This window comes from Phoca vitulina, unplaced genomic scaffold, assembly GCF_004348235.1.
Source record: "Phoca vitulina isolate PV1807 unplaced genomic scaffold, GSC_HSeal_1.0 scaffold10, whole genome shotgun sequence".
In the NCBI taxonomy this organism is placed as follows: domain Eukaryota; kingdom Metazoa; phylum Chordata; class Mammalia; order Carnivora; family Phocidae; genus Phoca; species Phoca vitulina.
This window is the reverse complement of record NW_022589713.1, coordinates 44,328,586-44,343,004: the sequence shown is the minus strand read 5'-3', so window position 1 is coordinate 44,343,004 and position 14,419 is coordinate 44,328,586. Positions and strand designations below refer to the sequence as shown.

The 14,419-nt window shown below is 40.4% G+C and overlaps 1 protein-coding gene across 4 annotated transcripts in view; it reads left to right on the top strand.

Annotated features, from left to right (window-relative positions):
- The window catches only part of MYRIP (myosin VIIA and Rab interacting protein), a 399,641-nt gene that overhangs the window by 116,524 nt on the left and 268,698 nt on the right, over positions 1 to 14,419 (top strand). Inside the window, exon 2 of one of the 4 annotated variants that reach the window (XM_032408949.1) lies at positions 6,445 to 6,500. The exons of the other annotated variants lie outside the window; for them this stretch is intronic. Coding sequence (XP_032264840.1) covers positions 6,472 to 6,500 — 29 coding nt within the window. The 5' untranslated portion in view covers positions 6,445 to 6,471. The remainder of the gene's footprint in view (positions 1 to 6,444; positions 6,501 to 14,419) is intronic. 4 annotated transcript variants of the gene reach the window in all.

Genomic DNA, 14,419 nt, shown 5'->3' with positions numbered 1-14,419 from the left:
GGGAGCTCTTTGCCTGTCCAAAGATACACAGCCCATCTAGGAGGGCCTCAACTGCCCTGCAAAAGGAGGGGTTCAAGGACTCTGGTGCAGTTACCTCTGCAGAAGACATTGCTTCCTCCACCTAGGATGTCCCAGAGTTGGGACAAGGGGCCAAAGGCACCCCGAAGTCTTAGGGAATCATGCCTCACATTTTCAGGCCCTAAGTTGCTGACTGTAGCCATGACTTGGAATCACTGTGTAGGAAGATGGAAGAGTCTCCGCAAGCCCATATCTGGCCAAGACACTCAGAAAAATGCCAAAAATCACTTGACTTGGAAACTATTTCCGTGTCAGAGTGGTAGAATTATGGATGATTGATTTTTTTCAACTAGTTTTATATTATAAAGTTATCATGCCTCAGTGTCATGAGAGAACATATGCATAAGACAGACAAAGCAAAAGTAAATTAATACAGTTAGTGCATATAATCGGATAAGGTCATGCATGAGAGGGCCTGAGATCTAGATGTCATAGAAACGTCAAGAGGGAAGGCACACACTTTGTGTTAAGAAAAAGCCTGGATTTGAATCCAGCTTCAGCACATTTCAGAGTGACTAGTGCCAGGTCATGTCATGTCTCAGAACATCAGTCTCATGATGGGCACCATTGAGCTGACTTAGCTGATGACACCAAATGAAATGCTGTGTGTGAACTGTCTGCCAGAGCCAGTTTCCAACCCTCCTCCCCAGCCAGGTGAGGGTGGGGGATGTTTGATGGTGTGAGGAGTGAGCTGTGAACAATTGGTCAAGATAAGTGATAGAGCGTTAAAAGGGGGGATAACTTCCACTGAGTTTCCCCTTAAGCTTATCTGGTTTCTTTCTATCCATCAGTCCATGTTTCACCTTACTTATTCAGATGCGCACACATTCCTCCATTCACCTGCCTATCCAGCTCTTTCTATAGAGCATCCTGCAATCTGCAAGGTGCTACTGATGCCAAGATGAACCAAACAGGCAGGGCAGAGAGGGCACCTTCATGCTTACACACTGGTGTTTAAATATAAAAACATGAACACAGTAAACACATAAAGCTTATTTGTAGAATCACAGACACCAGGAAGAGTTCGATGTTCTGCATGTATTCAAAATTGACATTCATACATACATGTGAACATGTGTATATTTATGTTTCTACTGATCACTTACCTGTATTAAAAGTAAAAGCAATGTTTTCCCCATGGGATCTCATTTGCTCATTGTTGTTTACTGCTTATTTTACCAAAAAATCTGCATATTTATACTATGTACTGGAAATCTACATCTGCAGAGATCTGTTATTTTAGGTTTATGTTTAGGAGCTACTCTTAATTGTAAAGATCGGTATTAAACTAGTTGACTCTCTTCCATTTCCTGTATCCTGTCAGTATATGGTGTTGGGAAGTCTCCTTGCTTTAGATGTCTTCTTCAGCTGCGCATTTAAATTCCTGCCGTGGGTCGGTACCTGACATTTCACCCAAGAGTGCCACCTGGTGCGTTCAAAATGGCAAAACATTTGTTTTCATCCTCCTATCCTTCTCCTTTCCCTGATTAATTTTTAGCTTTTAATTACTATTATGAGCAACTTGGGTTCTATTCTGGTTGTTTTACTTGAGAAGAAAACTTAAAAAAATGTTTACAAAGTATTTGAAGCAGTATGAAGGGTTTTTGAATGGCATATATGATAACATAGCAGGTAAGAAATTGCTGGCATGAATTCCCAGGGAAGAGGCAGTAGGATAGTAAGCAGTGGACTGTCCAAAAAAGAGGCTACAGCGTGGCCCCTCCCAGCTGTGGTATTCTGGTCTGAATGGGAGGAGAAAGAACTCCTCTCTTCTCTTAGAGCCTTTTCTGTTAGTTATTGAGTTGTTCTAGATAAATACTGGACGTCTGTTCAAGGTCTGTGGTTCCATCGGGTGTATGTTGTTTTTTGCTCATGGCGGAGTGCTATTTAGATGTTGAACTAAGGACAAGATCACTGAGACCTGAGTGTGATGTTGTTCATGAAATCCTTACTTCAGGGTCAGGCTGCAAGGAAAACCTCATCCAGAAGAGCTCTGGCCTTCCAGAAAATTGTCATGAACCCGATCCAAGCTTGGATTTACATACTGTTTTGGAGTACACTGTAGTCTGCCGTGGAATTTCAACATCGTTTTTATGGAAGGTGACAATTTTTTTTATAGTTCCTGTAAGTTTTTATTTTTATTTTTTTTATAGTTCCTGTAAGTTTTTTTATTATGTTATGTTAATCACCATACATTACATCATTAGTTTTTGATGTAGTGTTCCATGATTCATTGCGTATAACACCCAGTGCTCCATTCAGTACGTGCCCTCTTTAATACCCATCACCAGGCTAACCCATCCCCCCACCCCCCTCCCCTCTAGAACCCTCAGTTTGTTTCTCAGAGTCCATAGTCTCTCATGGTTCTTCTCCCCCTCCGATCTCCCCCCCTTTATTTTTCCCTTCCTGCTATCTTCTTCTTCTTCTTTTTTTTAACATATAATGTATTATTTGTTTCAGAGGCACAGGTCTGTGATTCATCAGTCTTACACAATTCACAACGCTCACCGTAGCACATACCCTCCCCAGTGTCTATCACCCAGCCACCCATCCCTCCCACCCCCCACCACTCCAGCAACCCTCAGTTTGTTTCCTGAGATTAAGAATTCCTCATATCAGTGAGGTCATATGATACATGTCTTTCTCTGATTGACTTATTTCGCTCAGCATAATACCCTCCAGTTCCATCCACGACGTTGCAAATGGCAAGATTTCATTCCTTTTGATGGCTGCATAATATTCCATTGTATATATATACCACATCTTCTTTATCCATTCATCTGAGGTGACAATTTTTTAAAAAGATTTTATTTATTTATTTGAGAGAGAGAAAGAGAGAGAGCATGAGTGGGGGGAGGGGCAGAGGGAGAAGCAGACTCCCTGCTGAGCAGGGAACCAGACATGGGGCTCAATCCCAGGACCCTGGGATCATGACCTGAGCCGAAGGCAGACGCTTAACCAACTGAGCCACCCAGGTGCCCTGGAAGATGACAATTTTTAAAAAAGCTTAAAACTTTTCTCATCATTTTCATTTACTATGCATGTATCTGATCATTACAACTGCTTAGAGAATCATGCCAAGCATAAATCTTGGGTCATTTTGATACATTTTCTAGTTTTGAGAGGGAAAAGGACAGGTGTATTTGCTAAATGGGTAATAAAAAGTCAGTTTACAAATCCACAATGTTTTAATGCATATCTCTTCAAATACTTTAAATTCGTAATAAAATTCATATTTGCAACTGAGTCTCAGGTGCAAGGTAACAATCTGGTATTTTATGTATAAGTAGACATTTAGCAGAAATTATTATTTAGAATTTTCTTCCTGTCTTCCCATAAATCCCCCAAGTGGACACGTTACATATTAAATTTTGTTTTATTGAATTTATTAGTATTTTGACCCAATTGGAGTCAGGCTTCTTTATGTACATATTTGTGGACCCCAGAAGCCGCTGGATGAGCTTATTTGGATGATGTCTCACACCTTCCTTAATACCATTTTCTGAATGCCACATAGCTGTGAATTGTATGAAAAGAAGTAAAGCCTTTTGTAGAACTAAATGTGATTTTTCTCAATTTAAACTTTGTGTTCTTCCCATTTGGAGCTACTTAAGATTTGCTATTGTCCCTCCATCTCCCTAACCCCAAATCAGTGCAGCTTTGTTTTTACTTAATTATAGCAATTAAGAATATTTTTAAAATCTCAACTCTTTACTTTTCCTAGTAGATATTTGTATCAGTCAGGGTCACCCAGAGAGCCAGAACCAGTAGGGGAAATGTGTGAACACTTACTGTAAGGAACTAGCTTATGTGATTGTGAGAGCTGGCTGGGCAAGTCCCAAGTTCAGGGCCAGCCTTCAGGAAGGGCGGGCTAGCACTCATGTAAGAGCTGAGCTACTGCCCACAGGTGAAATTTCTTCTTTCTCAAGGAAGCCTCAGTTCTGCCCTTAAGGCCTCTCAACTGATTGATCAAGCCTACTCAGATCATCTAAAATAATCTCCCTTACTTAAAGTTGACTGATTATGGACTTTAATCACATCTACAGATACCATCACAGTACCACCTAGATTAATGTTTGAATCACTATAGACTATAACTTAGCCAAGTTGATACATAAAAAGGAGCATCACAATATTTAAATGCAAAACACTTCAAATTCAGCAAAACTAATATAGATTTATGCATAATTGTATTTGTTTGATATCAGCTGAAACTAATTATTGCCTTGGTGTTGCAATGAAATGCACACTTCGAAAATAAATGTTCAAGTCCCTCCCGTCTAGGCAGAGGGGAAGGGCATTAGAGAGGTGATGTGGGCAGTTGTCTCTAAGATTCTCTGCCCTGACCGCAAGGCAGGCAGGTGGTTGGGTAGTTCCAGGATTTCAAGGAAGGTGCACCTCAGGGCATTCTATCTTCTCTCTAGTTCCTCAGAACTCACTTTTCTGAAGGGCTGAGTTAAGAGGGCTTTCTTTGGCTGTTCAGAGTGTGTCTGTTGCTGAATGAGTACTCCAAACAGCCAGGCTTAAACCCAGAAGCTTGGAAGCCAGGAGAGGGCATCCCAGATTTTACCAACTATACCTATGATGTTGAAGAAGTGGCTCCCCAACAATTGCCAGAACGGGGGGGGGGTGACAGATACTGGGCATTTGAAATGCTGAATGACTACTGCGTTTGTTTGCTTCTGCTCTACTTCTAAGAATAAAAGCTTCTTAAAGGCACAGACTATATATCCTCAGAGCATGTCATGTAAATAGCATATGTACCAGTTTGGGTCCCAGCAGGAAACAGTGTACTCAAATTAGGATAATTTGAAGAGAGGGTCACAAAAAGGCCTATTCATAAAGCTCTAGGGAAATCCTAAATGATAATATGGTATATAGCCATTATCATCTCCAGTCTGGAATTAGGGGAGGGAGAGGCTACTGGAAGTCTGAAGACAAAGTCTGAGCTGGAGGTGCTGTGACCTCTGGGTAAGGGATGAAGCCAGTCCTCTGGAGAGTGAGCTAGGGGAAGGAAATACCCTGACCCTGAAAATAGACCACACTCTCTCCCTCTGGCCACCTTCCCCGGACTCCCCATTGGCTGAACCCACCAATAATCAGAGGGCCACGGAGTCTGCTGATGTGGTCCCTTCGAGTCAGTCACCTGGGGGGCACAGTGGGGAGTGGATCAGAAGGGCAAATGGAGGGGCGCCTGGGTGGCTCAGTCGTTAAGCGTCTGCCTTCGGCTCAGGTCATGATCCCAGGGTGCTGGGATCGAGCCCCGCATCGGGCTCCCTGCTCAGCAGGAAGCCTGCTTCTCCTTCTCCCTCTGTCTACCACTCTGCCTACTTGTGCTCTCTCTCTGTCAAATAAATAAATAAAATCTTTAAAAAAAAAAAAAAAAGAAGGGCAAATGGAAGATCGTAAAGCCCTCCACCAGTGCTCTAGACAGCTCCAGGTATGTGAACTTGAACAAGAGGGGTAATTTCTCTGAGCCTTCCGTTTTCTCATTTTAAAATGGGGTAATCATAGTTACCTGGCTAAGTTAGTTTAGGGACAGACAGTATATGTAGATTACCGTTAACAGTAGGTGCTATTTAATATAAAGCTGCTCTTGTTATTATATTTGCTACCACCATTGCTGTTTCAACTAACTCTTAACATAGACCTGAGGTTCACATGCCAGAAGGGAAAGATGTAAGATATTTAAGAAGCATTTTAAACTGTTTTAGAATAACCATAGCATCTTACATTTATGTATACTTTAACCTAAATTCTGATGATGGCTAAAACACTCCCATCTCCTCTAGAGGCTCCTTATTACCATACATTTTCACTTTTCCCTGCCTACTCGCCAGGGATAAGAAAGAAAATTAGTAAACTTCCCCACTTTGAATTCCATTCCCCTACCTACCTCATGATGGGTAATTTAAAGACAGGGAAAAAGGCCAAAAGATTTGGGATCAACAGAGAGAAACTGAGATTAACACACATTGCCTGACTTCACCGTACTGCAATTTGATGTGATTCTGTAAAAACCATGAGTATAGGGAGGTGAAAACTGTGAGTGTAGGCATTGAGATATAATAAATGTGCCCACCTCTGTCATTTCCCTTCTCTAAAGTATTTCTGATTACAAAGGAGGATTTATAGATATAATAATATAGATAATAGTGTATATATAGTAGTATAGATTATTATGCTTTATTTGTAAGTTAGATCATAAGTCAAATAGAAAGCCAAATGGAAACATCTTAAAATTTCATCTTGGAAATGAAAAAAGGGAATCTGTTGTCTTTGCAAAAAAAGAAATCTGCACCTTCTGGGTCCTGGGACACTAGGAATAGCATCTGATTTTGAAAGAAATTCTTACTCATTTCTTAGGGCAGACGCTTGGTGCTGTCTACACGGATGAGACTCCTGGCTGTGAATAAAACCAGGTCAGAGGTTTTGCTATAGTTTATCATATTATACCTATGAATAATTCATGAGCCATCTGTTGACCATAAAGCCAGTTAAGGAATTCTAATAAATGCATGATTTCCATTTCCTGGGGTAAAGCAGCATTGGCATTTACAACCTTCCTGAGCAATAAAATGCCAGTAAAAATTTAACTGACAGTTATGGGTCTTTGCTATTTCTAAGCATTAATCACCTCAAAGACAGTATCATGTATCTTCACTTCTAGAACGCTGAGCTACAAAACGTTGGCAACGTGTTAAAACCTCAATTACTTCTTATGATACAATATCTTATATTCTCATGAGCCAGACTTAATGACTCACAAAGACAATTTGGAATAAATATGGATATTCACCCTGGAATTTTCCCTTTCAATGACAATAATTATTAACAACACTAGTTTCTTCTCTGAGGTAGTGATTTTTTGGCAGTTTCGTTCTTATTCAAAATGTACTGAAGATGTGATTATTATAGTGCTGCTATCTTTCCCAGCTTGTACTTGCTCACATATTAATTGAATTTCTTTTTTATTGGGCAAAAGTAGCACTGTATTAGCAGAAGGATATGATTTTGAAGTGTCACTGCCACAGAATGATTTTAATGTGCAATTTAACTCTTAATGATTCTGAGTTACTTTCAAAAATCATAAATATTGCCTTCTCTGATATTCTGATCACCCTGGAAAAAATAAAGAAATAAATATACTTTAAAAAGTACCAAACCCCAGTCAGATTTTTGTCATGTTGATATTTTTGTTTTGAACATTCTCGTATTTTTTGACACAAAGATGTGAGTGTCTCCTTTGGGCCAGAAAAAATTCATGCCCTGAGTCTTGATTTTATCTCTTATTCCAACTGACTTGAGTAATGTGACTGTTTATTAAACTGTCTTTGTATTTTGAAAATAAAGATAATGAGTGTATAATAAGACCCCAACTTTGTAAATAAATACAGGGTGTGTATATGTGTATTTGTATTGATTTTTAAAAGATCACGAGGGAATATTGCTAAAAATTGAAAATGATTACCTCTGGGTAATTTTTTTATTATAATTTTTGGTTTTAATTTGTATTTTATTTTCTAAATTTCATTTAATCATACAGTATTTTTTTTAAAAAAAGTAGTGATAAGTAAGAGTGCTCATTTTCCTCCTCCTTTCATTCACAAAGGCGCACATCCAAAGAAAACACTATAGAAGTTTGAAAGAGCACATGTGCACTGACAGGGTGGGTCTCCAGGATGGGGAGGGTGCAGGGATGGGCAGTCCTTCAGGTCAGCACACTGAGCAGATCTCTCAGGGATGACTCCTAGAACCAGGCTCCCAGAATCTGACAGGCATGTCAGAGCACACAGGCCCCTGTTGATGGTTAGATGGTTGTCACCTCTTGGACGAGGATGCCCCTGTTGATGTGACTGGTACATTCTCTGCCCCTCTGGATCCAGAGCTGATGGTTGTTCAGTGAGCACAGAACCAGCGCAGGGCTCACTCTCGCAGGCTGACCACCTTTGGCATCCACCCCCACGCCCCTATTAGAGTGATTGGCCTGAGGACTTTTGGTTAAAAATGACTGGGATGAAGCTAGTCTTTTAAAATGGAGATCTGGAGCGCCTGGGTGGTGCAGTCAGTTGAGCCTCCCACTCTTGGCTCAGGTTGTGATCTCGGGGTCTAGGGATCGAGACCTGCATTGGGCTCCACACTTAGTGCGGAGTCTGGTTGGGTTTCTCTGCCCCTCCTTCATGCATGCTCTCTCTCTTAAGTATATAAATAAACCTTTAAAAAATAAAATAAAATAGAGATCTGCATAAAACATACTGAAATGGAAAGAATAAAACCCATAAACCTTGAGACTAATTTTTAGGTCAACCTTTATTATTTATGATTTACACCTTCTGACCTCTTCCTTTGTGCTTTCTTTAGACCAAAACTTCCAGGCTTCTTGTATCAAAATCTTTACCTTCTGTCCACATGGTCAATACTGGCCATCACCTTTTAATACAGTGTCCAGATTTCCCTTCTTTTGTGTTTGCCTGGGAGCTCATTTATTCATCAAGGTCTGTGGAGCCCTTATTGCCTCTATGTCCTAGGTCCTGGGCAAGGTAGATGACTCACAGACCCATAAAAGTAACCTCCATTTGTTAATGAAAAGGGTCTCCAGCCCTCATTGCAGCAGGACCTCTTTGAGATGAGTTCACTGTGTAGTTAGAACTATTAGCCTTCATCTTCTGTATGTAGTCCTAGGCTCAGGCTGGGTACCATGTTACCACTGACAAGGGCTGGTACCAATCGATATCCTTGAATTGAGACCTGGGGTGGCATTCATGCATTCATGAACTTAGCAATGTCTATCACAGTCCTCAAGTATAAAAAGAGACATTCAGACTAGTGGTATTTTATGCATTGGTATATATCAGACCTGTGTGAATGACACCAGAGTTGTAATTTTGCCTGGATAAGGATATTGGTATAAAGTCGCTGAACAGATAGCATCTCAGTTTGAGACATTATGGTTAAAAGTGGGTGATGAGAACTGTGGTTTTTGGGGTGTATGTGCTATGGAGTTTGGCTAGTGTCTCCCACGGCCATCTGTTTTGTCCGTAGGTGACCTTGGGGCTGTGCAAAGTGAGTGTCCAGCCCCTCCCTGATTAACACATCTTGTCTCTTTATATAGTAAGAATAACCGTGGACATTATATTCTGCCTGGGATTATGATGCCTCAATGCCATATGTTTGTGTTGACATTAATAGTCTTCTCCAAAATTTGGCACAAGCCTGGCCACATGCTGACTGGTGACAGGACTTCCTAGAGATCACGAAGAAATCAGTTCCAACCTCAGCCTTGATCAGGTTATTGAATTTGAGTTTGATGCTCTAATCTGCAAGTGGGTAGCTCCATCATCTTGTCAAAGATAGTTATTGGGGAAAAAAGTGCTCCATAACTTACCATTGTATCTTACTGAACTCTGTGTTGGTTTTGTAAAAATGTTATAAGAATCCTCGCGTACATCACCTAGGCCCCCAGCCTCTTTTATGTTCAAAGTGGTAGCATTTTTGCACTTTCATCATGATGTTTGGTGCTGAGTTGCTTATCCCCCCTCCCCACTTTTTGAAAAATGGTATAAAAAATAAAGAAATTACACAGAGCAAGAGGCCCTCGGTAGAAATGGCCCATCGATTCACTGTACATTAGTGTTGACTGCTGAATGAAAACAAGCTCAATGCTTATAGATTGCTTAGGCCCTAAAGTTTTCATATACCAGAGCTTTGTGGAGCACTCAACCCAGATTTTTAATGAGTCTATCCCTCTTGGGATTTACAGTGTTTATAACGAAAAGTAAGCAGCTAATTTGCCAAATATAGTTAGGTGACCAAGTTTTATCACCCATTCTGCTGGAGAATGCAGGTGACATTTGATTTCATGGCAATTAATAGGTAAATTTTAAATGGCCAGTAGATTGGCAATTGATTATATTTTCAAATGAACATGGCCACCCCAGAAACACTGTGTCACTTTTGATTAGCATCAACATGACACTTTTGTAATGAAAATTAATTTCAGTGGCTGAAAGATTTCTATCAGATCTGTTTAAAGTATTTAAGGAATGAAGATCCCTGTGGTTGGTGCTGATACGGAGGGGAGCACAGGAGCTCACATCCAGTGGGAAGGCAGAAGTTAGTCAAAGAATGTCAGAAGAAAGTGAGAAATTACAGCTGTAGCACAGCTGATGGAGAAGGATCATAATGCTGCTTAAGATGGATTCTCTAGAAGCAGAGCCTGAGACAGGGGTTTGGATGCCCATGATTTATTGGGGGACTGCTCACAGGAGAAGAAGAGTGTCCAGATTGATGAGGTCTCAGCTGGACTGAGCTTTAGCCTGATCCCATGGGAGCTCTGGAGCTTGACTTGCACCCCAGAGTTGCCCTGCCTCAAGGCAAGTCTGGTCTTTCACAGTCTTCCTGCCCTGCACTCCTCAGACATTAACCAGGGTCTGACCTGGGGTGGATTGGTATGTCTACTGGGCAAGGGGGGCTTCTGTAAGGCCAAGGGCTGTTTTACAGAGAAGGACAGCAACAGAGAGAATAAATGCACCAAGTTGTGAGGGACCCTGAGTGTGGCTCCAACAGCATCCCCTGGAGATGCTAAAAGAACGTGTAATACAGTGTTCTTCATTCAGAACCCTCTGATGGCCTCCCCTATCACCCAGAAAAAGAGCCACATTTCTGAAAAGGACTGCCAACGCCTGTGGGACCTGGTGGGGCTAGATTTTCAGTTATCTTTTCTACTTAAACAGCAGTGTATATTTTGGACATCATTTTGCATTCATTCCTTCAGCATGTGTTGAGGCACCAGTTTTGTTGTCTTACATTTTTATTCCAAAGATTTGTAAGTGCCCTAGATTTTTGCTTTAAGGTAAAACTTAACATATGGTATGATTTTCTGGCTTCAGAGAAATCTTTTTTCCTCCACCAAATGTGACCAGAATTACTGTCTCCATTTGAAATTGGCCCAAGGTTGAAGATAGAAAGAAAGAGTCTTTGGGGTCAAAACATACATATATATATTTAAAACTACACAAAGGTTTTGCTAGATACAGTGGACTTCTTTATCTGGGCTGTATCCTTACTTAGAACATCTGCCTTTCTTCCCACATTTAGGTTTGTCTCTTAGATCTCTGCAGTCTGGGCTCCTTTCACTTTTTTCAATGCCTCTCTTCATTGTTTGGTATCAATTCATTTTTTTCCCTCCTTGAATTCTTCACCTTTCTGAGTTCCATTTTAGCATTTGGTGTTCATCCTATAGCAAATCCAGGAAGGTTCCTGATATCTGGTCATTTGTCAAAATCCAATGCTGCCTCTGACATCCCCTGCTATCCATGTTGTTGAGGCCTCGGTGCAGAGAGGCCCCCTGTTGATGACATGGGGATTCTTTGCAGATGTTTTGAGTCATTGTCATTATCAGCCTGGCTGCTAGATCTGAACCACTGCCAAGTTCCTGAGGAGACAATTTCATCTGCCAAATTTCTTCCAATTGCAGGAACGTATGTTACTTATAAGACATACAACTAAGGATCGATTTAACGCTGGAGGTTAGAACACATCAACTAATGTTTCCTGTATGCCAGTGGGGACTGGTGGGGGTGGGGGTGGGGACTTCTGGCACATTGGAGGAGCTCAGGAAATATATGTAGGTTGAATAAAAGTGAACTGGCTGAGTTGGAGAATACAAAGAGAAACAAAACATTTTGAGTTTTGAAGAACCCAAAATACTGGAAGGGAAAGTGGACCTGCAAATACATGATTATAACAAACTGTTATATGCCTCAGTTTCCTCATCTATAAACTAGAGGCAAGACCTCTCTTTTGAGAATATTAAATGAAATGGTGCATGTACAAGTGCTTAACAGAGTGATGGACTTAATGTTAGGGGACCATTTAGTGCAGACGTGTACGGAACAGGGAGAAAGTAGTTGAGTCTGTAGAGTCGTGGTGAAGTGTATCCAGAAAAACTTAATAGACCTAGTACCTGAGAGTTGAACAAGATTTTGTGGTTCTATCCATCCATTCATGATCTGCGTTGGCAGCAACACCCATGTTTGTTGGTGGCACTGTATATGTTTATGTAGGATGAGAAACTGGACCTCAGTGGATAGGTTTGATCTCCTAATATGGCTTAACATTCTTGTTAATGGAATTACCAGTTTTATCACCAAAGGAACCACTGACAATTGCAGTTAAACATTATTTACAAATACCCAATGGCCTTGATCATATTAAACAACAAGAATTGCTAATCATTGTGTTTCAGAATCTCAGGCCCTGCCAACTCTCTTGGGAACGACACAAGATATTTTCATAACAAATTTAGTACATAAAATATGTACTAGGGAAAACTAACCAAGTACTTATTATTAATCTTAAAAAGTATTTTAAAAGAGGGGTGTGTCGAACCATGAGAGATAATGGACTCTGAAAAACAAACTGAGGGTTCTAGAGGGAAGGGGGGTGGGGGGATGGGTTAACCTGGTGATGGGTATTAAGGAGGGCACGTTCTGCATGGAGCACTGGGTGTTATACGCAAACAATGAATCATGGAACACTACATCAAAAACTAATAATGTAATGTACGGTGATTAACATAACGTAATAATAATAAAAAAAAAGAGGGGTGTGTGTCTTTTTAGTATCTATTCTACAATCAGTTTTTTTATTTTTGCCTGAATCATGATCCTAATGACTAGGCCTAGTTTCCCCTGACGATGGAATTCTAAAAACACTTCCTGGTATCTGAGGCAAAGCCATATCATGGTGCATTGGCAAATCTCCTCCAGGGTTATTTACCCAGTAATGTCAAACTCATAGATAAGAAAACATGTCAACTCCATTGTCCATGAGTTTGAGTTGTCTAGAATAATATGAAAACATTTATTGTGATGATGAATGGGTATTAGTGTTTAAAGATTGGAAATATTTAAAACCTAAAGCAACCATAGAAACTTATTTCTTCACAAATCTTTCTGAAATTTTGCTTTTGACGAGACTTAATCCATAACCAAATACCATTGCTAAATATAAACCTGAAATACAGGTTTCTGATATTTGAAAAAGTGGGCCTGGATTACATTTTGGCCCTTATGTGACCCAGCTCCTTCATCCCTGCTAGCGTCTGTGCAGGATACAGGGCACCAACTTAAACATTGTCAGGAAAATAGGAAGTAGTACTACAGAGAAAAAAGAAAATCTAAAACAAAACAAAAGGTAATATTGGTTTCCTTGTTCAAAACGCTTTCCTTTGGATGCCAAGTATATGTGTATATATGTATACCCTCTTTGTTGTATAACACAGTTTTTAAGCCTGAAGTTTGAGTAATATGAGTTACTAATTAGAAATATTCTCCATCACAAACTATTCGGTTTTGATTGTTATGCTGTTTTGACCCTGCTGATTTTAGTTCCTAATGCCTTTTCTGCTACACCACATCCCCCTAATGCCTGACCTATTCTGTTTATTCAAGAAATAACTGGCAGCTTGCTTACTTGACCCTGTGGGAGGGCTGGGTTTGCAGTGGGGAGCCACCCAGACCAGGCCCCACCCTCATGGAGTTCTAGGGGAGGAGGCAGTTAACAAGTAAACGAATGAACAGATATGTAAAGTTATTAATTACAGATTGCCATAAGGGCTGGGAAAGGAAGAAATAGATCACTGACATAGACGTTAAAGGGGACACATTCTCTACAAAACACTCGAAGACATGAATCTGTATATTACTTGACTTCCCAACATAAACACCACATGAGAAATTTAATTTAGAATTAGGTGCCAGAAAATGCTACCTCCTGTAAGGAACTAGTGAGCTTCCTTCTTTGTAAAACAGAAAATGATCTAGTTTACTGTATTTCCCTTTTTTTTTTTTTTTTTTTTTTTTAATTTTCTTGGCTCTGGTTTCCAGGAAGCTTGGAGGAAACTTTGATGCCTGATGAAAGCATTAAAATGTCTCTTCTGGTCAGTGTGTTTGTGCAGCAGATGAGCAAAACACCACTCTGGCCCTTGCAGCCCCATTCCAAGGATGTGTTTATAAAATAGTGGGTGGTTCTGAGGCAGGCCAGAGCCAGCCTAGATAAACCAGAAAAGAGATACTTTGGACCAGAGCAGAGATGTTTGAAGGGTAGTTTTTAAAAGGAAGTTTCTCAGCATGATGTGCAACATAACTTACACCTCAATTTCCGCACAAAATTCTCAATAAAATCTACAGTATTCTCTAGTGTTTGATAGAAATTGGATTTGGGTTTTGGGATGCACCAAATGTTGAGGCTGGCCTGAAATTGGCCATAGAGTTAGAGCAGATGTCCCAAAGAGGCCAGCCTCATTCTATTTACATTCTGTTTCTGATCCTTTCATCTC